Source organism: Metarhizium acridum (genome assembly GCF_019434415.1).
Source record: "Metarhizium acridum strain ARSEF 324 chromosome Unknown scaffold_13, whole genome shotgun sequence".
In the NCBI taxonomy this organism is placed as follows: domain Eukaryota; kingdom Fungi; phylum Ascomycota; class Sordariomycetes; order Hypocreales; family Clavicipitaceae; genus Metarhizium; species Metarhizium acridum.
The window spans coordinates 59,699-80,108 of NW_027094016.1; the positions used below are offsets into that span (position 1 = coordinate 59,699).

At 51.2% G+C, this 20,410-nt stretch overlaps 6 protein-coding genes across 6 annotated transcripts; 5 read left to right on the forward strand and 1 right to left on the reverse strand.

The window, feature by feature from the left end:
- Positions 1-3,821: 3,821 nt before the first annotated feature.
- Positions 3,822-6,317, reverse strand: J3458_002652 (uncharacterized protein; the record flags this gene model as incomplete). Its single annotated transcript, XM_007815073.2, has 4 exons — positions 3,822-4,294; positions 4,354-4,882; positions 4,936-5,097; positions 5,691-6,317. The coding sequence occupies 4 exons, from the start codon at positions 6,315-6,317 to the stop codon at positions 3,822-3,824; spliced, it is 1,791 nt and encodes a 596-aa protein (XP_007813264.2).
- Positions 6,318-8,452: 2,135 nt separating this feature from the next.
- Positions 8,453-10,188, forward strand: J3458_002653 (uncharacterized protein; the record flags this gene model as incomplete). Its single annotated transcript, XM_007815074.2, has 2 exons — positions 8,453-9,425; positions 9,488-10,188. The coding sequence occupies 2 exons, from the start codon at positions 8,453-8,455 to the stop codon at positions 9,994-9,996; spliced, it is 1,482 nt and encodes a 493-aa protein (XP_007813265.2). The 3' UTR covers positions 9,997-10,188.
- Positions 10,189-11,441: 1,253 nt separating this feature from the next.
- On the forward strand, positions 11,442-13,236 carry J3458_002654 (uncharacterized protein; the record flags this gene model as incomplete). Its single annotated transcript, XM_066117284.1, has 9 exons — positions 11,442-11,532; positions 11,601-11,654; positions 11,715-11,854; positions 11,948-12,028; positions 12,096-12,205; positions 12,270-12,397; positions 12,463-12,571; positions 12,637-12,707; positions 12,773-13,236. 9 exons carry the CDS (start codon positions 11,442-11,444, stop codon positions 13,234-13,236), a joined length of 1,248 nt encoding a protein of 415 aa, XP_065977067.1.
- Positions 13,237-13,676: 440 nt separating this feature from the next.
- On the forward strand, positions 13,677-13,970 carry J3458_002655 (uncharacterized protein; the record flags this gene model as incomplete). The annotated part of the gene is made up of 1 exon (XM_007815076.2): positions 13,677-13,970. The coding sequence occupies one exon, from the start codon at positions 13,677-13,679 to the stop codon at positions 13,968-13,970; it is 294 nt and encodes a 97-aa protein (XP_007813267.2).
- Positions 13,971-14,206: 236 nt separating this feature from the next.
- Positions 14,207-14,890, forward strand: J3458_002656 (uncharacterized protein; the record flags this gene model as incomplete). The annotated part of the gene is made up of 1 exon (XM_066117285.1): positions 14,207-14,890. One exon carries the CDS (start codon positions 14,207-14,209, stop codon positions 14,888-14,890), a length of 684 nt encoding a protein of 227 aa, XP_065977068.1.
- Positions 14,891-18,780: 3,890 nt separating this feature from the next.
- Positions 18,781-20,356, forward strand: J3458_002657 (uncharacterized protein; the record flags this gene model as incomplete). Its single annotated transcript, XM_007815077.2, has 3 exons — positions 18,781-18,863; positions 18,926-19,797; positions 19,857-20,356. 3 exons carry the CDS (start codon positions 18,781-18,783, stop codon positions 20,354-20,356), a joined length of 1,455 nt encoding a protein of 484 aa, XP_007813268.2.
- Positions 20,357-20,410: the final 54 nt, after the last annotated feature.

The window sequence follows — 20,410 nt, forward strand, 5'->3', positions numbered from 1 at the left end:
ATGCGAGCAAAGCGGATGGACAGTGCCAATGGAAGGGACGATCTAATTGAGCCCGTTGTCAAGGCGAAAGAAAGGGCGGTAGACCCCAACCCGCCGCTCATCATACTATCAATTGATGTTTTACGGGCCCCCTCACAGCGCATCAAGTCCTTCGCTGTTGCACGACCTGACAGTTATATAGGAACTGACTTTTGACTACGTGCTTGCTGCCGTAAACGGCCTGATTGTTGCCGGGGCGGAAACTACGTCACTGGCTCTATCATCATTCGCCTATTATATGGTTAGCAGCCCGACATGTCTGTCTAGAGTCACGGGTGAGATTCGATCTGCGTTGAACTCTGAGGATGAGATTTGTTTGTCCAGAGTAGAGAGTCTAAAGTATTTGACTACGTGCATACAGGAATCGTTGAGGATCTACCCGGCTGCCCCAATAGGGTTCCCGCGGACAATACCAAAGGGAGTGAGAACCATCACAGGAAGGTATATACCCGAGGATGTAAGTATTCTGCCTATTTGATCATGACTATAGCTAGAATCAAACTTCAAGCTGCCTTTAGCCAAGACCATTGTTTTAGTTAATGGATTCATTATCACGCATTTGAGCGAACATTTCCAAAAACCGTTCAAGTTACAGAAATATCGGGGGACGCATATCTGTCAGAAGGGAGGTTTAGCGGTTTTAGCTATGTGGTTAGTTTGTGAAAGCAAAACAGACCAGCCGACATTAAAGAACACATTTAGTTCCTTTTACGACTCTTACGCTTTCAAATTCGTTATTCACAACCAAGGCAGGCAATAAATATATGTGTTATATACATCCACACACCCAATCCCGGTTAGTGGGGAACAAACAGACACTAGTTAACCTCAGCTGCTAGCCTCAAAGTCTGTCAACGCGGCGTAGAAGATGTGAGTTACTATATGTTATATTTGAATAGAATGCTATTATTCGCTAGTTCTCTAAGTAATCCTATGCCGTTCAAAATTCTTACTAGTTAGAAAAGCCTCTTTTTGTGCTTATTACCATGCTAGAAGTCGCGCTAACATTATTCGTCACTTATACTACTAAACTCGTAGAGTCTCGCGTACTCATCTCTTACTGAAATTACTCCTAGACTTTAAATATTACTACATGCCTCCGTCTTTCTCTCATAGTACGGCAGAATAATACAGTTTTCACGAGGTTAATTTGTCTCTTCTCGCTGCTTCATCCGACACATATGCATTGGCCATTCCACATGTCGTCTATTTGGCTCACGCTAACCATAGTTGGAATGCTATCAATCTGACACTCTTTTTCCGCCCACCCCTGCCTGGGTGTTGTCAGAAATCACAATCTATTGCCAAGCCACCAACTCTTCTAGCCACGTCTAGCCTAATTAGGAAGTGCCTAGCTCTAGCCTTTTTCTACTTTGTTCTCGCGTGCTACCGTCAGACTGACTTTGCATAGCTGGTTCACTCGACGTCTCTCTCATTTCTGTTACGGGCAGCGTTTTTCCCAATAGAAAAAATATAATACAAGTAATGGATTCTAAATATGCTATCCACATTTGAGTAGCCGGTCAGCCGTGGAGGTGGAGAAATGTCTACAAAGTACATGGTCCGTGAGCCCGATTGATGCAGCCATCGAAGTGGCGTAATTGACATCAATGGGAAGAACAATAGAGCTGCAGAGCACTAGGAGAGCTCACCTGGTGTCTTCAAGGTTGTGAGCTTGACCTCCACCCGAGCAGTTATATTCGAGCTCCGCGCCAGACTGTCCCTTTGAAAACCACACTTGTCATCTCCAAGTTTATCACGACACTATTAGTATGCCATTCCGTGGCTACGCAAAACTTTCTAACATCAGGCAATAATGTTGACTGCCGTGCTAAGTGTTATGAGCGCAGCAACTGGCGCTTGGTTAGTGTCATATATTATTGACATTGCTGAGTTGCTCCCCGACGAAGATGGAGATATGCTCCGCGAAGCTATTCCTACAGCTCACCGTGAGCAACCCCTTGGTATCTATCTTTTTTCGCCTTCTTACTTACCCTCCCATCAGTAAAAGAACCTAGACTAGCCGGAGCCGGATGCAAACAGGGAAAGCTCCTTCATCGGCTTCACGACAACATCAGAAGCCAGTGAAAGTGAAAGACGAGCTCCGTTCCTCCTTTGACTATGAGTTGCTTAGAGAGGCGCGGGGTAGGTGAGCTTGGAGCCGTCTTTCCCGCTTCTTTGGCTTTGGACAATCCAAAGACATGTGTTTGTCGAAATGAGCCCGCGAAGCTTCACATGTATACGACGCGTGGACGGCAGAATTTATAATGATTTGTGGCAGTTTTCGAAGGAGCAGGAGATGAATACTTTTTGTCGCATGCTTGACGTCGTCGAGTGTGTTTGAACAGTTTCTGAGACCAAGACGGAGAGGTTGGTCGATGACTTCTCCGCCGTGCCTTGCGCCACGTAATTGTGTTGCGGTAAAAGAAGCAAAAGCGCAGGCCTACTGATAATTGTCTAGCAGGCAGATATGCCTGGTATTTGATCTGAATGTATTTCCATCGTCTCCTGCCCGTTATCCGAGTCTAGCCAGTGCTTTGCGTCTCCTGCATGTTGCACCGTCTAAAACCGCCATTGGCCGCAAGTAATACCATCACTAGTTAGGACCGTTTTTACTCCGTCTCCCAAGTTGATAGCTTTGTAGCCCGTGTTCATGTTAGCTGCCAAGGCGCCTTCGATGATATCCATGGATATATCCATCAACCCATCGAGGTCTCACCACGCCAACGGAGAGCGATATGTACCCGACAACATTCTCGCTGCAGGCCCCAAAGACGGATTCCCAGTCATAGTCCTCATAAGGCAGCCTTGACATCAGGAAACACTTTGTTTCTCGGGAGGTTGTTTATTTTTGAGCGATGGCTAGGCGCCGGACTCTTGTGGCACGTAGTCCGTCGCCTAGGGGCGAAATCTTGCCAGCCCACACATACAGGAGAGCTCCTCATCAGTCATCTCCCGGGCTGGATTCTTTCCGGAAAGATGTTGGGCATCCCGATGATAAGGCCTGATGAACTACACTGCAACGAACCGAATTTCATAGAAACCATTTGTACGTTTGGGCGCATGAAGCGAGACAAGCAGCCACAGGATGGCCAATGGCGTACGTAAGAACGAATCCCCAACACTCTCATTATATTTTGTGCTTGCTGCAAATTCGGAGCCGTTCCAAGACATCATAGCTAAGTCATTATATCGACAGCTTACGATCAGCAGCACGACGCAATTTGTCCATGTGCGATTGACAACCTCGCAATGGCACAGTCAACTTTCCCCACAACCGATCATGACCTGCATCAACTCCGCTGGGTGCTCTGAACAGGCACTTCTCCTAAAACCAAGTGACGAGCTACGGGGGTTTAATAAAGTTGGTTGCAAGGCTTCTGTGACAGGCTACTAGAGCATCGAGGATCCGGGCCGTTTTCACCAAACACTGCCTACTGCAGTTTCGAAAAAGATGTCGTTGTGACTACTGGTTTGGTCACGATCCAGAGCTACCCGATGATCCAGACTTGGATGCAAGTTTTGAAGAGGCCAGTTATATTATTACAAGGTTCATACACCTAGCTCCACACCTACCAGGATTAGCGCACTTGATGAATTAGGTCTCAATGCCGTATATACATTGCGTCTCATGTGCCTTTGGATCCAAGTCAAGGAAGTTGCATACCGGAGTACCCACATTGTAAGCAATTAAGATCGGTCATCTTCCTGCCTCTCTACAGTAGCCAACATCAAACCACGCAATTGTTTAATAAGGCTATTGACCCTCCATTATGCGTTGATTAGTGCTTTTGCAGCCACTGGTGCACCCTGTCGGCAATCTCCAGGTTGTTCTTCTCCATGAAGAACATGTGTCCGTTGCCGTGAATGCCCTCCTTGCCTAGATCCGCATGCTCCACGTCCACGCCAACTTGCCCCAGATACTTGACGGTGCAGTAATCGTACGGCGCGTGAAACGACGCTTCGCCGGTAACAACGAGTTGCGGGATTTTGCCGAGGTTTGTCAGCTGTTTCGCCGGAGACTTTTGCATGATGCACTCGTTGTGATGGTCGTCGATTGCTGGCTCGACAATCGTCTCCATGTTCTCGGCATTCTCGCCCGCGGACGGCTCGTATCCGATGGCGAGGTCGGTGAGGCCGAAGGCGAAAGCCGGGTCGTTGCCAAACGGCGGTCGGAGGGTGAACGGCGGACCAGACGGCTCGAGCTGAACAATGCCCTTGACAAGGCTTGAGCGCATGTCTCCCACCCTCCAGCCTGCTTCAATCGTCAACCATTTGAGCGGGTCATGGGTGTTTTTGACCAAAAGACAATACCGTATGCCCCCGCCTGCGAGTGACTGATGATATAACAGTCGCCTACGAGGTCTACTAGGGCCGAATATGCCTGGGCATTCTCCTCTTCGCTTATGAAGCGGTCCGTTTGGAACTGCACCTGGCTCCTGTAGAAAGCGTCGAAAGTTGAGTCGCCGACGCGACCGGCGCCGGGCCACTGCGTGTGAAGTTTTGCCTGCGGCCACTGGTTGCCGTTGTGTGCTGTGTCGGTGAAGATGTCAGAGACAGAATTGGGGGAGCCGATGTACCCGACGCTTCCCTGTCCGGGAAACCAAAAGGAGCGGCCGCGTGCAGGCTGGTCCGAGAGGTAGACGGTGTGACCTTTGGATATGAAATAGGATGCCCATCCTGGCCGTCCGTCTGGCGTATCAAGGAAGTTGGCGCCGGTCTGGGCCGCGCCGGCGATGAAGATGATGGGAAGTGGTGGGTTCGCCGGGGCCGAGTTGGGGGAAAGCTTCTCGACGTAGATTTGTCCCGTCATGGCCATTGATGTAGATTTGGTTGCATTGTCCTGTTTCTCCAGTCTTAGAGGCGCGTAAAATCAAGGGTGGATTCCAGACTTGCCGTCACATTTGTGTACCGTCCGCCAACATAGAGGACCTCGCGTTTGGGAACAATGTCCCTAAGCTGGGAACTATTGGCCTGCGCATGGCCTCCTAGCAAGGCGACTTGGGTCAATTGCCTGAGAGAAGTAAAGGTGCCAAAGTTGACCATACTGCAGAGGTTCTGGGGAGGAGATGTTAATTGGTTTGTAGGGAGAGGAAAGATTGTAGAGGAGGAACATCAATGATGGCATGAGGCGGGTAAGAAAATAGCGGGCATTAACTTGGCCTTGGGGTTAGGGTTGCATATACCTGGGGACGTGAATCCATCTTTGCCACCAGCAAGGTCACCAGCAATCGTGCATACCCAGAAGTAACCACTCAAATAAAAATGACTTGCCCCCCGATATCATTCTGACCTCGACAGTGGTCTAATAGCTAAACATCTGTACCAAGAGGCTAGTTTAGTTCACAAGGCCCTGGTACTAAGGAAGGAGGCGACCGGGTCAACCCATGGCATACAGGGCTTGAAGGCATTCCTCCTCAACCACTACATTTCTCTCAAGACAGTTACAAGTCATGACTGCTGTGTACTGACGGTAATTGATGCTATCATTTCCAAGCAACAAGTATTCCAAAGTAAGGATTTGCCCCTCTAATTCGCCACTCATCACTAGTCAGGTCAAACCGTTGTTTCCAATCATGGTTGAGCAAAAATTCGCGTTTCCATTCCAACCGTCCTTTAAAGCCAGCAAGTCTCGCCGCATTTTCGTATACCTCTCTCTTCATGTGCCATGTCATGAAACCGACGCCATTATTATTCAGAAATACTCGGAGGCCGTAACCGTCGCCTGATTCCAGATTTTCTGTGTACTCATTTCTTGGGAACATTCTGTTAAACGGTGGCTTGTTATAAACTTCAGCTCGAGAAGCAACATCATCCGTCGGATGAGGCACTACGCCTATAAAAGGAGCGCCAGGGCGAAGATTTTGCGCAATGTTTCGAAACATGGCTCTCAGCTGGCCTTTATCATCGGCATAGTTTAGAAACCAAGCGCCAAAGGCCAGATCAAAGTAACACGAGCTGTGATCAGGCGCAAACGATTGAATCTTGGTGCAGTCTGCCGCAATGAGTCGCAGGTCTCCGGCCTCGACATATTTATGTGCTCGAATGGCGGCCTCGGCAAGCATGGGACGAGAAATATCGACTGCTGTCATGTCCGTGACCCCCCAATCGAGAAACCTCGACGTGTAGAAGCCAGTACCACACGCCAATTCGAGCACTTTCATTTCGGGCCGCAGTAACGGACTGACGGCTCGAAAAACGTTCTCCCATTCCATTTGCCTATATGGAAGCGTGTCAAACACGTTGTATGTCGAACTGAGGGAATCGTATTGTGTCATTTCCGTAACACGTGCGGATGCTAGGTTGTCATGAGATGTCATTTGACCATCTCCAATGAGCTCCTATTTTATAGATCAGTCTCAAAGCAAAGACATAAACGGCTACCCCGAAGACCCTGCATCTTTTTTCTGTGATAACACGTTATAGCCCGACATCATTTGCTATTTCTATTACGTTATAACTTGTATCTGAGAATACTCGCGTCGGGGCGTGGAAGACGCCAAGGTAGCTCCTTCGTATCCTGCATCTTAGCACACTCTTCTATCGTCCTTTTTTTCCCTTTTGCCTTTTCTGTATGCCACAGAGCTGCAAGCGTCCGTTTCTGGGGCAAGAATTTCTATTAGGCCTCGTGTTTAGAATGAGCCACAAAAACACGCAACTACTGACCAAATTCGACTAGATTCCTCATATCCAAGCCCGTTATCCTATATATTACCATATTATAATATAATCCTATATATCATCATACTATAATATAATCCTATATATCATCATACTATAATATAATCCTATATATCATCATACTATAATATAATCCTATATATCATCATACTATAATATACTTGCTCCAATCAATATACAAAATATCCCTTAGGAAATAGCTTCCGGGTTATAGGCAGAATACGATAGTGATTTTCCTCTGTCCTTCATTGTCCTTGTTTGGGAGGAATAATGTCGCGGCAATAAAGTCTTTGAGTAATCATAATAATATAATAGCATAAATGGTGCAGCACCTGCGATGGCTTGAAGAATTTGGAAAATTCTAAGCCCCAATAGAGCCAGAGCTGTTCGTACGAACAGTCCTCATCAGGTATGAAGGAAATTTTACTTCACAGCTAGATTGGTGCAATCAAGCATCAATTCCGCGGTTTAACTAAATCCACAACCGCTATTGAGCCTATCGTTGATCCAATACATCCATGCCGGCTATCACTATCACGATTGGCAGCTGTGAATTGAATTGAACGGTTGATCGTGTCCTCGACTGACGCCATCTTTCTACGGAATTGAGGCCTCTATGACAGTCGTACTTGGTACACGACACCTTTTGATTGGTCAACAAGGATAGATTTCAGTGAGCTCCTAGATTTCCCAATTAGATGCTTACCTGAAAAATACAACCGAGGTTGAACCTCATAGATAAATGGTCCAGCTTGTTGACAACGGGCCGAATTGATGACTTACCCTAAGATATCGCCTTCACCAACCCCACAAACCTGGATTTGTTGAAACATGGTCAGCTAAGGTCTTCATCCTGATAGTGTCATCTAGTTTTAGCATCGGCCGCGGACGGCACGGCTCGGAGCTCATACGACACGGGAGGAATCTGAGTTGCATGGTAGCATTGCATAAAGCCACGCACGGAAAGGCCGCGAAAGACGGTGTGTAAATGGTCCAGGCCTTGGCTTCCAAGAGCAATCAACCACATTTGGCGTGGTCAGCTGTGGCATGCGTACCGTTTCTTGAGTGATTTTTCCGAACCTGGATTTCCACAATACACACACCGTCACACGGCTAGGCCACAACAAAGGCATTGGGCCAACAACGCTCACACAACAACAAAGAAGGTATCACGAGGCCCGAGGCCGGACGGGAGCTGCGCCGGGCCTCCGGCACACACCGACTTCTTGTATATATAAAGACCTCTGGTCCCTCAAGGCCTCTTGGAAAACCAAGGACTCTTGATACCTCAAATTCGATTATTACAGATTGAACCGAACTATATGCTCCAAGCCCAGTACCCCTGCCTTGCCACAGTCGCCCTCAAATAAATGCCCACATAATAAGCTTGAGTTTATAATTTTGTTGCGCATTTGGACTACCATGTCGTTTCCCGAGTCAGTGTTGGAGGACACGACTTGGGCTCTCAAGCCTAATCAGGTCTGTATGGCGTCGCCGGAAGCGTACTCTGGTGTCTACGAAAGAGCCAAGTCCTTGGTTGTAAACTCCGGCATGTCATATACTTTGCTTCTAGAAGACTCGACTTGACGATAGGGCTAACTTCTCTCCACAGGCTTAACAGTCGACGATATCGTACAGTTAAAACCCAAGTTCTGGGACTTTCATCTGAATTGTAGCAACATCTGGCAGCGAAGCCATCCTAGTCCAAAATTCTGACATTTTGATAGTACTCATGACCCGAGACATCGGCGCGTTTCTGATATCGCAAATTCACCTAAATCTGTGTGTTGGTACCATTGGGGCTTTGGAGCACCGCCCAGATCTGCGTCCCTTGTTGAAGGAACTAATGGCCTTTGAAACTTGCGCTTCTTTCCTCCTGACCGAGTTTGGCCATGGCCTGGACATCAGAAACTTGGAAACGACGGCAATAGCCTTGCCAGATGGCTCCTTTGATCTTCACACGCCAAATCGAAATGCAGCCAAGTCCATGCCACCTTCCACACCACTGGCACGGGTGAGGCGGGTGGGCATAGTCATGGCTAGACTTTTTGTGAAAGGCGAAGACAGAGGTTTGAAGCTCTTTTTAGTGCCCCTTGCCAGTTCTTCTAGCCAGTATCCGGGAATAACGTCGTGGCTGCTACCCGTGCGACCGGGGACGACCCCGTTGGACCATTCAATCACATCATTCAATCACGTTAAGCTGCCCTCTAGCGCGCTCCTGGGAACAACCTCAAAGCCTGACAACTTTCATGACGATATTCACCGCCAACTTTGGAGGTTGTCGGTTGGTGCGATTGCGCTGTCTTTGGGCCATATCAGCTGCCTCAAGATTGGTACTTATATCGCAGCCCGCTACGGCAAGCGCCGATTTGTCCAGTATTCTGCAGATAGAGAAGCCGTTCCCATAATTTCATTCAGCACGCAGTATAGGCCCGTCCTAAGGGGACTCGTAGCGGCGGAAATGCTAAGTATACTGGCAGAATGGTGCATCAGTATCCTGAGGAAGCCAGACGTGTCCATCAACACACGCCGCAATATAGCGGTTGTTTTCAAAGCCACCGCTGTACACTATCACGGTGTCTTGTCCGAACTGGCGGAACGCTGTGGCTGGCGCGGCTATTTTACCCATAACCAAATTGCCGAGCTGTACTTGTCGTTTTCGGGCAACGCAACCGGGGAGGGAGATGTACATGTCCTGTCTCTTCGTATGCCAAGACGTCCAAGACCTCCTCGATGCCTGATACTCTATTGACAACTTCTTCCGCAGGTTTAGCGCATGAACTCCTAACCGGGCGATGTGTCCTTCCCAAACCCGCGGACCAAGATTCCACCCTCGCAAGGCATGAGGCAGGCGTGTTTTCTGAGCTGCAAGATGATTTACGCGGCAGTACGTCTCCGTCTGAACGGAATGTGCTCTTCAATAAACGAATCGCTCCTCTGTGCCAATCTTTCGTCCTCGCCATCGGCCAGCGCATGGCGTTTGAAGCAGCAAGGCAATCGACCCGCGTCTCGTCCAACGTCATCGACGCCTTTGAGAAGATGTGTATTGCCGAAGACGCAGCCTGGTACATGGAGCACTTGGGGCTCACCCGAAAGCATATTTTGGGCATGGAAGTCGATGCCTATGAAGCCTTGCTGCCAAACCTGGATGGAATGCTTGAAAAAACAGGGGCCAAACCCTTCGTGACTTCGCCGTTGGTTTCTGACAATGAGTGGGAAGATGTGCTGAGCCTCTGCTCTAAATTCGCCTCACCGGGGCTCGGGGCGAAACTATGACAGTTTTCACGGCGGAACACGAAAAACCCAAAAGCGGAAAAAATCGACATCTCTGGTAAATTTGGCTCGTCCCGAACTAGGCTACATAGTGACAAGTGATGTTCAACCAGATGGCGGTTTTGGGCTGAGAAGATGACGGACAGCCAAGGGAACATGTTTCTATAATTATACGTGAGGCACATTTTGCGGGGGCGGAAACAAAGAAAAGTCTCAAAATAGCAGCCATTTATTTATTGGCGAGAATCCTGACCGTTGCGAACTGGCATCAAAGTCTGTAGCTTCTATTTTGCTTATATCATGGAAAGGAAATCGCTCGGGGAGGATTCGCGTTTTGGAAGTGGTGACATGGCTGGAACCACGTCACGGCACCATATATAAATAACATGACGGGTTTTTCCTCACAATCGGATTTTACATGATACGACGAGGTCTCGGAGGGACGTGGCTTGGGAGCTTGCCACTGCCCACAAATGCCAAGCTATCTTTTACCTGATAACCCAAGCCAGCTCGTGAGGGCTTTCTGATCAGTTGGTGAGCATTGGCAGGGTTCTTGGTGACGGAGGCGTTCCTGCATCTTGATGACATGAACTACCATTTACGAGGGACTGTGGCCGGCGCAGCTGAGAAAATACATGAAATAGACACGATGGTGTCGATGGCCTGTTTTTTACTTTTTATTCCTTCTTCCCGTCTTGCTAAAAAAGCCATGTGGCGGCGAGAACATGTGTCCATCTCGATGGATAAAGGTTATCTTGCTTCTTCGTACGCATTCGCGTGCACACTTGCGCGAGTCACGCTTGCACGAGTCAAGCACACGTCTTGTTGAAGAAATGTCAACTGGTCCGTAATCGCCACTTATCGATCGGGCCCCGATCCAACAACGGCATCACATTGGCTCCATACAAGCCACCAGACGGAGCCAAAGCTCCAAGCCGCAAGAAACCGCAGCACAGCATATTCTGCCATTGGCCTGCCCGTGCCATGCCCCACTTTAGATGGTTCAGCTAGCAAAGCCCTCACTGCCAAAGGTGGTGCTTAGCAGCAAGATTGAAGGCGGCTCAACGTACTCCGTAGCTCCTGTCCACATGTCACGTTCCTCTTGCTAATATTCCATGCCTTGGTCTTGTTTTTCTGCCCACGAGTTTCGAGGCAAAAATTTGGCCTCTGCGCCGGGTCTCCGTCAGATGGGCTCCTTTTCGCCGGCCGAAGGGATAGGTTATAATCACTCCCAATGCGAATAGTTTTGCTCCCTTAACAAGCAAGTTCGTTTGACTACCAGACTTCTCTCGCTTGATCAAGTTGCACCTCTGGTCGCACTTGGCCGCAAATTTGCACCCGTGGTTTCCAATGTCAAGCTTATAACCCTTGGCCGATAGCTTCAGGAGGCGAGACAAGAGCCCCAGGTGCGCTTTGACCGAGACCTATACGGAATACACCTCTTCACAATGTCTGCAGGAGAGCCGGTCCCCCTCGTTGGGCGGATTATATGCATGGTAATATCGCTCTTGTCGATTACAATCCTTACTTTATTCCTGAGTAGGTCCCATTCCCACATCCCTTGAGCGGCGCCGGAGAGTTGCTGTACCCTTGTTGACGGGTTGCAGCTCAGAGATGCCTGGTCATCAAGTTTTGGACTCGGCTCCCATTCCTGGTTTGGTGTAAGTCATGTCAATCGCATCTTGTGCGTCGGCTCCTGTCTGACGTGGCGTTGGGCACAGTGGTCTTTGCCATATACGTCGACTCGTACATATTCGTTTTTGCCTCGGCTATACTGCAACAATCTGTCGGCGTGAACTCGAGTCTCGCCATTTGTCAATGGGCCGTTTCAATTTGTATAACGTGTTATCTTACCTCCAAGGTGAGCTTACTCTGCTGGAAATAAAGATTCTTTTTTTTGTTCTACTTTGTCTTGTAGACATCAGCTAACGAGCATGCGGTGCTAGATTGTAAGTGTCCCCGGACACCCAAGCTTTTCTGCCGCAATACCAACGTAGACATCAAGTTCATTTACCTATTCTTGGTCGAAAGGGCGGTGCGTCTTGTGCAATACACCATGCCGTTTTGTGTTTGCAATGTAGGGCTGACGCAGCAGTTGACAGCATTTTGTACGATGCACTTCCAAGAAGAGAATGCGCTCCAAGCTGTACCTGTTCAACTGTTTCGGCATGGTCGGATTGCCTGTGGTTCTCTTGGTCCTCTGCCTCATCTTGTAAGAGCCGCTCTCATAGCTACTTAAACCTGGAGTGCACCAAAACATACTTACGCATTCACAGCCGTATAGCCAAGCATGAAAACGGCGTATGCGTGCTTGGCGTAGAAAATATTGCCATAATCCCGCTCCTCGCCTTTGACACTGTAGCCAATATCTACCTGACGCTTCTTTTCCTTGTTCCGCTCTGCAGTAAGTTCCACATGATATCTTTACACTGGCAGCCATCCATGGATGTTTGACTTGTACATGCATAGACCTTTATTCGTACAAGGGCATGCCCCGAACACCGGCGACCTTGAGACTACGAAGCGTTGCTATGCGAAGCCTTTGTGGCGCCATCGCCACGCTGACGATCAGTATACTGTAGGTGCTAGCTGAATGATGGTCGCAAATTCGTTGTACGCAAATAGAATCTTATGCGGATATAGCAACGTTACTCTCCTTATGGCGCTCCACGGAGAAGCAGGCTGGATCTGCTTGCTGTGCTGCAATTGCGACAGTAAGTCTTTCTCCTTCTGCCCACATGGCGCGGTGAATTTGGAATCGTGACATTAAAATTGCCAGTTTTGTTCTCTGCCATCGTCATCCAATGCATCACCTCCAGGGACAATGCCGGCACCGCGAGCATGGCCTCGACAGATAGAGAAGCCAATGGATCGCTGAGACCAAGCATGACACAAGAGCTTAAGCCTCGCTCTTCGCAATCTACATCTTCAGCTCCTGGCAGAGTTTCTCTCTCCGCCATGGATCGATGTTCGACGAAAAGTCACTCAAACGCGGATGAGCCTCATTGTTGTGGGGGTATACTCGTGACAACCACCATCAAACGGGAGGAAATTCAACCGGGCGGCACAAGCAGGTCCCGTGACAGGGACGACGGAACAATACAGACAGATGGAAGCTATCTAGCAGAGGAAGGCCGCATGCACGTTGACGGCACCGTTTATGATGACTACAACTCAGTCTTGCACCCGCCGCAGCCGACTGCGACAACTACCATTACCTCAGGGTCTAGACTAGGCACCTAAAATAACGCGGCGCCGATGCGCAACTCGGTCGGCCAATGGATTCCCAGTCATATCTTCAAATATATCTCACTTATTACTGCCGTGACTAAGAGAAATCACCTTTCTGACCTGGCCCCTGAAAGGAAATAGAAAAAAGAAAAAAAAACATGTGGCATCCCCGTTCGGGCCGACTCTTCCATCCGGAGCTCCGCCCTTCTCCACGAGCTTCTAACCCTTCCGCGAAACGGCACATCAGCACAACCGCCAAATTTCACCGGCGGCGTCTCGGCACGAGACAAACAGGAACGGGATGGAGACAAGATGGAGCGTGAAGCCGGGCCTTGGTCCCCGTCCGTTTCTGCATCCAAGGACAACGATAAAGTTCCAGACGTGGCCGCCACTTGAACCGTCCCAACCATCGCCAGATTCACCAGCAACCGGAGGAACCTGACGCGCCCGAAATGTCCGCCAAGCTGCTGCTTCCGCTGCTCTCGCTCTCCGTCTTCTACTTCGTCTTCTACTTCTCTGACGCCAATGGCCTCCGGGCGCTGGGCGACGCGGCGCAGCACGCCGAGAAGCTACCCGGCCTCGACGTGCCGCTCCGGACGCGCTACACGGGTCTCCCGCATCTCGACCAGCTGCTCGCCACCCTGACCGTCTTCTTCTGGCCCGTCGGCGACGGGAGCCAGCCGGGGCTGACGCTGCACTCGATTGCCTTCTCGGGGACCTTTGCCTCTCGGCGTGGATCCTGGTGACGCTCGAGTCGTGGCGCAAGGGAAATGCCCGGACCGTTGCCGCCTTGTGAGTCGGATGAAAGGCCCCATGATTCTGCACGCCTGCCCCCTTTCTCCGATGCTAACACGCCGTCAATGGTAGCCCGGCGGTTCTCGGTCTCGCGGCTCAGGTGCTCACGTTCGCCTTTGCCACTCCCCTCTATGCCTTCTTGCACCTCTGCTACTCCGGCACGGCGGCCGGCCCGACGGCCGAGAACATGCGGATTCCTCGCGTGGTGCTCAAGGCGCTGCCTCACGTCTTCACCGTGGCCATGTTCATCCCCTCGCTGCTCATGATTGCGCCCCTCTCCGAGACCATGACACACGATCTCAAGCAAATCTGCATCGCCGCCTGGCAGCCATGGCCGGCATACGTGGCCACGCTCCTCGCCGTGGCCAATCGCGTCGGCGGGAGCTCGTTCAGCAACGACGGCCGCAAGACGGCGAGCTCCCTCCGGTACGTGTACGCCTTCGCCTTTGCCAACACGGCGATTGCGCACCTCGTCAGCGTCGTCGTCTCGGCGGCCACCGTCGCCGCGCCCGGCATCTTCCAGAAGCGGTACCTCGAGGCCCTCCACCCGCTGAGCGTGTTCGCGACGCCGCTGCCCTGGGCGTCGCCGGCCCTCGAGGTATCTACCGTGGGACAGGGCGTGCAGGTCTTCCTGCGATGGGACTACGTGATTGGGTCCGCGGGCGTCTTGGTCTGGGCTGTGAGCCTGATCAGGAGCGCGCACCGCGCCGCCGGCGTCCAGGCCAGCCTGCCGAGCCTGTTGGCCAAGGTCGTGGCCTTGTCTGTCCTGGCCAGCCCTACCGGCGCCGCCGTGGAGCTCATGTGGGAGCGTGAGGAGCTGTTCCTCGACGATGCGGACGAGACAAGGGCCATGACGAGCTCCAAGAAGTAGAATGAGTTGAAGGGGGGGAGGATTCGAGACGTGGTGATGGGAGGGAAACACATCGCCCGTCACGCCTATGATGCAAAACACTGGATAGGGAGCTTTACACCACGTTCGTTATTGGTCGACGGACCATGGATGTGAAGATTCGTCGTGTTGGTTGCATTGCCATTGTGGAACAAAACAGGCTCATGTTCATGCGTGATTGTAGATCTGCGGGAGTGTTGCTAGTGGCCGGGTGACTTTGCAATGGCTGCATGTACGAAACATGAGGTATATAATACCTGCAATGACTCGACTTCTTGTCAATTCTTGATTTGGAGCCCGCGAGGACGCAGTCGCGCCTCGAGCATTGCGTCGCGGTTGTGATATGTGCATGTGCAAAGCTTGGTGATGAATGGCGATACTAGACGGCGAGATGTGAAATTTGCATATTCGAGCGTGATTACCAACACAGCCAGCCCGTGTTCAAAGTGCTTGTAAAATCTCCGTAGAGTTGACGCGAACCAAGGTGCAAGCCGATAGTTTGCCGCCTGCACTGCGTCACGGACAGAATGTCGCAATTCTCTCCCACAAAGACACCAGGCCTCCCAAGAGAAGGAGGCGAGACGGGCAAAATCGGCCACGCAGAAATAATGCCACACACCTGCCGTCGTTTGGAAGCCGTGCCCCTTCAATCTCGGGCCAAGCGGTCCACGTAGGTGATGCAAGCATTGATGATCGAGATAAGACAACCTTGAACCTTTTTCTTCATCAGCCAGGGATCAGCAAAGTACACCTACGTGCGAAACCTGCGATGCTCGTGCCGAACTCTCTCATTGGCCCGTCCCATGTAACTTGTGTAACTTGTCTGGTGCTATTATGTGGGAGCCGAGCCGGGTCTGGGCAGCTTCACGCGTGGATGCCATCTTGCGATTTTGCGTGTGTCGTGACGGATGTAGCAATGTGCAACATGACGTTATCATACATTGGCAGCCAGCGTCTGGTGAGCCCGCTACCTTGGTCCGGGTGTGTGGTGGTGCATCGCAGCACTCCCCCCTTCCTTTTTGCGGGGGAGCACATCGGGAGATGGCATGATGCCGCCATCATGGGGACACGTTGGCAACGGAAATGACGGTACCAGTCGTAGATTATTACCCCATGGTACTCGGCAGACCGGCATGGAGTCTGGCTCAGCCGTGCTGTGGAGATGGAGACGCCATGTGTGGCCCGGAGAATCGAAAGAGACGCGAGTGGCACCAGAGCACAGGTTTTCTTTTTTACCCACATAACAGGGCATTCTGCTTTTCTTTTCTGGCCGTTTCAATGGCTTGTCCCCGCCCATGGGAAACCCGTGGTTGAACTGGGAGTTGAAGTATAGAAGGATGGCGGTGGATCAAGCAACCGACCATCAGGAACAGAAAGTTTATTACTTGGGGGTCATGCAGACCAAAAGGCCGCCAGGCACACAACCATTGCGGCCTCCCACGCAGAAAAAAAAGCATTCGCGGCAACTACACGCCCCCAGCCCAAAGCCCGTGCAGAGAAGAATGAATGCAACATGTGAACCAAACCTTGACTCGCCCCATCTAGCCCATGTGTCGAAACAACCATGGGCCACTGACTTTGTTCTCCTTTTGTTTCTGGGGCCCATTTCTTCGCCAGACAGATCGGATGGGGAACATTGGCGGCAAGTTGCCGGACGCAACCAAACTACTACCTACCCCTACCGACTGAAGGGATTCCGAGCAGTTGACGTGTCGAGAATCCTGCTACGGCCACTGACTCTTCAGTCAAATAAACATGATGCAAATGCTGGGATACTCCACGCCGCCGAATTGCGCCCTGCACAGACGGTGGTCTCCGCCGCCAGCTTATACTAGGGACGCCAAAGCGTAGAGATGGATCTTCGCCCATCTTGCGCATCTGTTTCGCAAATCCAGGACTCGGGCCGCGACAGCAGATATCGTAGCTAGGAGTGGCGTCGATGGCCTTGAAACAACTTGCCAGGCCGTAGCGAAATTGGTGTAGTAACGCTCCCAGACTAGCCTCCCATCCGGCTTGATCGGGATGCTGGTCGGTCTAAAGCTCCGCGCGCCAGGACTAGCTGATACAAGGCCAATTTCCAGTTTGTCCTCCGTCCTCAAAGGATCTGGGCCAGCGTGCAAAAGTGCGTTGCTGCGCGGGGGGGGCAGGACGCATCACGGCACCCGGGCTGTCTGTCTCACTCGCACACGTGGCTTCTCATCTTGTCGTCAACCTTCCAGTTTCGGACGCATCGATGCCACGCAACCTGTCCCGTTGCAGATGTTGACAAGGTCACGTCATCCGACGTCGTGTGCTGTCGCAAGTTGGTGGATATCCACCGACCTACCTCGAGCCTCCTTTTTTATCAATCGCAATTTGCAACTCTTCGAGAAGGTAAAAAAACGCAAACACAAAAAGAAAAGTTTTCGTCAGCAGTTTCAAAAGTAGTTGGGTCCCAGTCCTCCCTACCAAGGGGAAGACAGCCGGTGCGCACGACCCCCCTCAACCGCACTTGGCGTACTAGACGGCTTGGTTCTCGGTTCCGCGCGAGACGAGTTGCTTTTGTGAATGTAGTGGGTATGGCCTAGTATATGACGATCTGATATCCTATAAGGATGGTGTAACGTCCCTGCGTAGTGTTGACGGCGCAACCTACTGGGACACTTTTCTCCATCAGCGTCGCTCCTTGGATCGGGAGGACGTGGGCCTACCCGCTAGGCATGATTTGCTTGCCAAGAGAACCTTGCCCCTAGTCCAAGGCTTGTTTCGAAAAGTTGAATGTATTGTAAACCTCTGGGCTATGGGTGGGGGGTGTGAAAGTCCGTGGTCGCAACCATCACAAGCATCCCCTGGCTTGGTAGCATGTCCCGTTACTAGATACCATCCGTATAGCACACTTCGCTTCGACCTTGTTGATAACTGTGACATGGATTACACTCTTGTCTATTGGCTATGAGGAGGGGACGGGGGTAAAAGGGCGTGTATTGTGAATAATGGCCTCAAGGTAACCTAGGTTGGGCTCGACATGGGCTCCGAGTTCAATATATATGAGTGTGTATATTCGAGGCTGTGCGTTTTTGCACCATCTCTTCCTGCAGATATATCCAGGCATTCATATTTGTATTCTGCCCGCAAACCGGCGAGCTTCTGTCTGCTCTGAGACGCACCAGGCCATCGAAGCTCGGTCTCGAGACGTAAAAGTCACTTGGGAAAGAACGACCATAGCGCGATATTCTACTGTCATCTTCCTCATCCGAGCCATGATACCGTCCCATATTTAAGTGTCCAAGTCTTCACCTTTACGAGTAAACGCTTGGGGTCACGAAGCAGTTGTTGATTCGGCTCTGGATCCATTTCAGTCATCTTGACCGGCTTGAAGCATCGCCAGGAGACGGAATCGCCTCAACGAACAATAACAATACGATTTTTCCCTCCCGTGTCCCTACTTTCAACGAGTTTCGACCCCTTCCGTCGCACACTATTCTGCCGGAACCGGCGCGCCGCCATAGTTCCTTATTCGAGTCATCTTCTGCTGTCTTACACATATTCAACTTGACGATGGCGGGCTACGACGAGGCGCTACTGCGCATGTTTGCCATTCGCGCAGAGAGAAATGAGCAGACGACGCTGGGGTTCATCATTACTTTGGGCACGATAGGACTTGCCTACATCGCCTTTTACTTGATCAGACAGTCGAATCACTGGGTGAGACGGAGATCTCGGGGCTCAGCGTCACCATCTTTGCTCGCTGCGCTACCCAGGTATGGAATAATAAGCCCCGGTCTTGGGGTCATCATTCACAACTGACATGCTGTAGACAAATCAGAAAGCTAACTATTCAACGTGCGGCCGGGGTGCCATCACTTGGCCACGGAGTCATCACGACCCTGTTCATGGCGCTCAACTTGATTTGCCTCTTTGCCAATTTGGACAGCAGCATGAACATGACAACAAACATTGCTTCGCGGACCGGCTGGTAAGTATATATACACCACGACTCCCCCGGGGATGTTGCCCAAAGGCTCATGATTCCCCTAGGCTGGCTATTGCGAATCTAGTTGTTGTCATCTTCTTCGCGCTCAAGAACACGCCCCTCGCTTTCTTGACCGCATGGTCATACGAACGGCTCAACTGCCTCCACCGCATCTCGGGTTACGCTGCCGTGACGCATCTCATTGTTCACGCGGCCTGCTATTCTGCTTACTTTTGCAGCATCAACTACTGTAAAAAACTGCTGGACACGTCTGATATTTATGGGATTGTTTCGGGGGGTTGCTGGGTGCTGCTTGCATTGGCTGCCGTGTTCATCCGGCGCTGGTGGTATGAGCTGTTCTACTACGTGCATGTCGGCCTTTGGGTTGTGTCCATTGTCACCCTTGGCTTACATCAACCCTTCTTGACCAACAAGATTGTATATGGCACGATTATTGCCGGCTCCATGTGGGGGCTAGATCGTGTTATTCGATTCGTTCGACTCATGGTACACAGCAGCAACACGGCAACTCTTACACCATTGCCCAACGGAGGCACTCGGGTCACGTTGGCCAAGTCTCCCCTGGGTGCTCATTCCGGCAAACACTGCTTCCTGTGGATTCCCAGGCTTCGACTATTCGAAACACACCCGTTCACTATTGCATCGGCCGACCCTCTCGAGCTTGTGATTGCATCTCACAACGGCTTTACCGGAGATCTGCACAAGTACGCCGTTGAGAACCCCGGTGTGACTCTCAAGGCATCGATCGAAGGGCCTTATGGCACGGTTCCAGACCCATCGGCTTTTGAGACTGTGGTCTTGGTTGCTGGCGGTAGTGGCGCCAGCTTCACCTTTGGCTTGGCGAATGCGCTGTTGAGCCGAGCGACGGGGGCCATGACGAAGCGCGTCATCTTTGTATGGGTGGTCAAGTATCATTGTACGTCTCGGACACGATACCCCGCTTGTGGGAATGATTCGCTAATCAACTGTTGGCAGCATATTTGAACTGGTTCGCCCATCATCTTGCGAACCTGAGCGACGATCCTCGATTCATAATTCAAGTCTTTGTCACGAGATCGGCATCACCACTGCCACCCTTGCCCACTGGCTTCTCCGGACCTTCACCCGGGCAGTTTGAGACTAGTATCGTCAGCGAGATCTTGATGGAGAAGGAGCAGGTCCATCGCATTCGCCCGGTGGGTTCAGACTCATCCATCGACTTGGAAAGGTCTCAGCCCTCGTCAGACAGCGAGTCTGTATCTGCCGCGAGCTCGTACTGCCCGGTGGACTTGCGCAACATTCCAATAAAATACCAAAAGCCCAACATTACGGCGCTGATCCGTGACGTGGTGGGCGGCACCCATCCTGAGGAGCGAGTTCTCATCACTGGGTGCGGGCCGTCTCAGTTGATGGACTTGATGAGAGAGACGACAGCGGAAAGTATCCGGTCAGACGGTCCTAGTATCGAGTTGCACTGCGAGGAATTTGGCTGGTGATTGGTGATGTTGCTTTTTGGCGGACTTGTAAGTTGTGATGAGCTTGGATCTCCC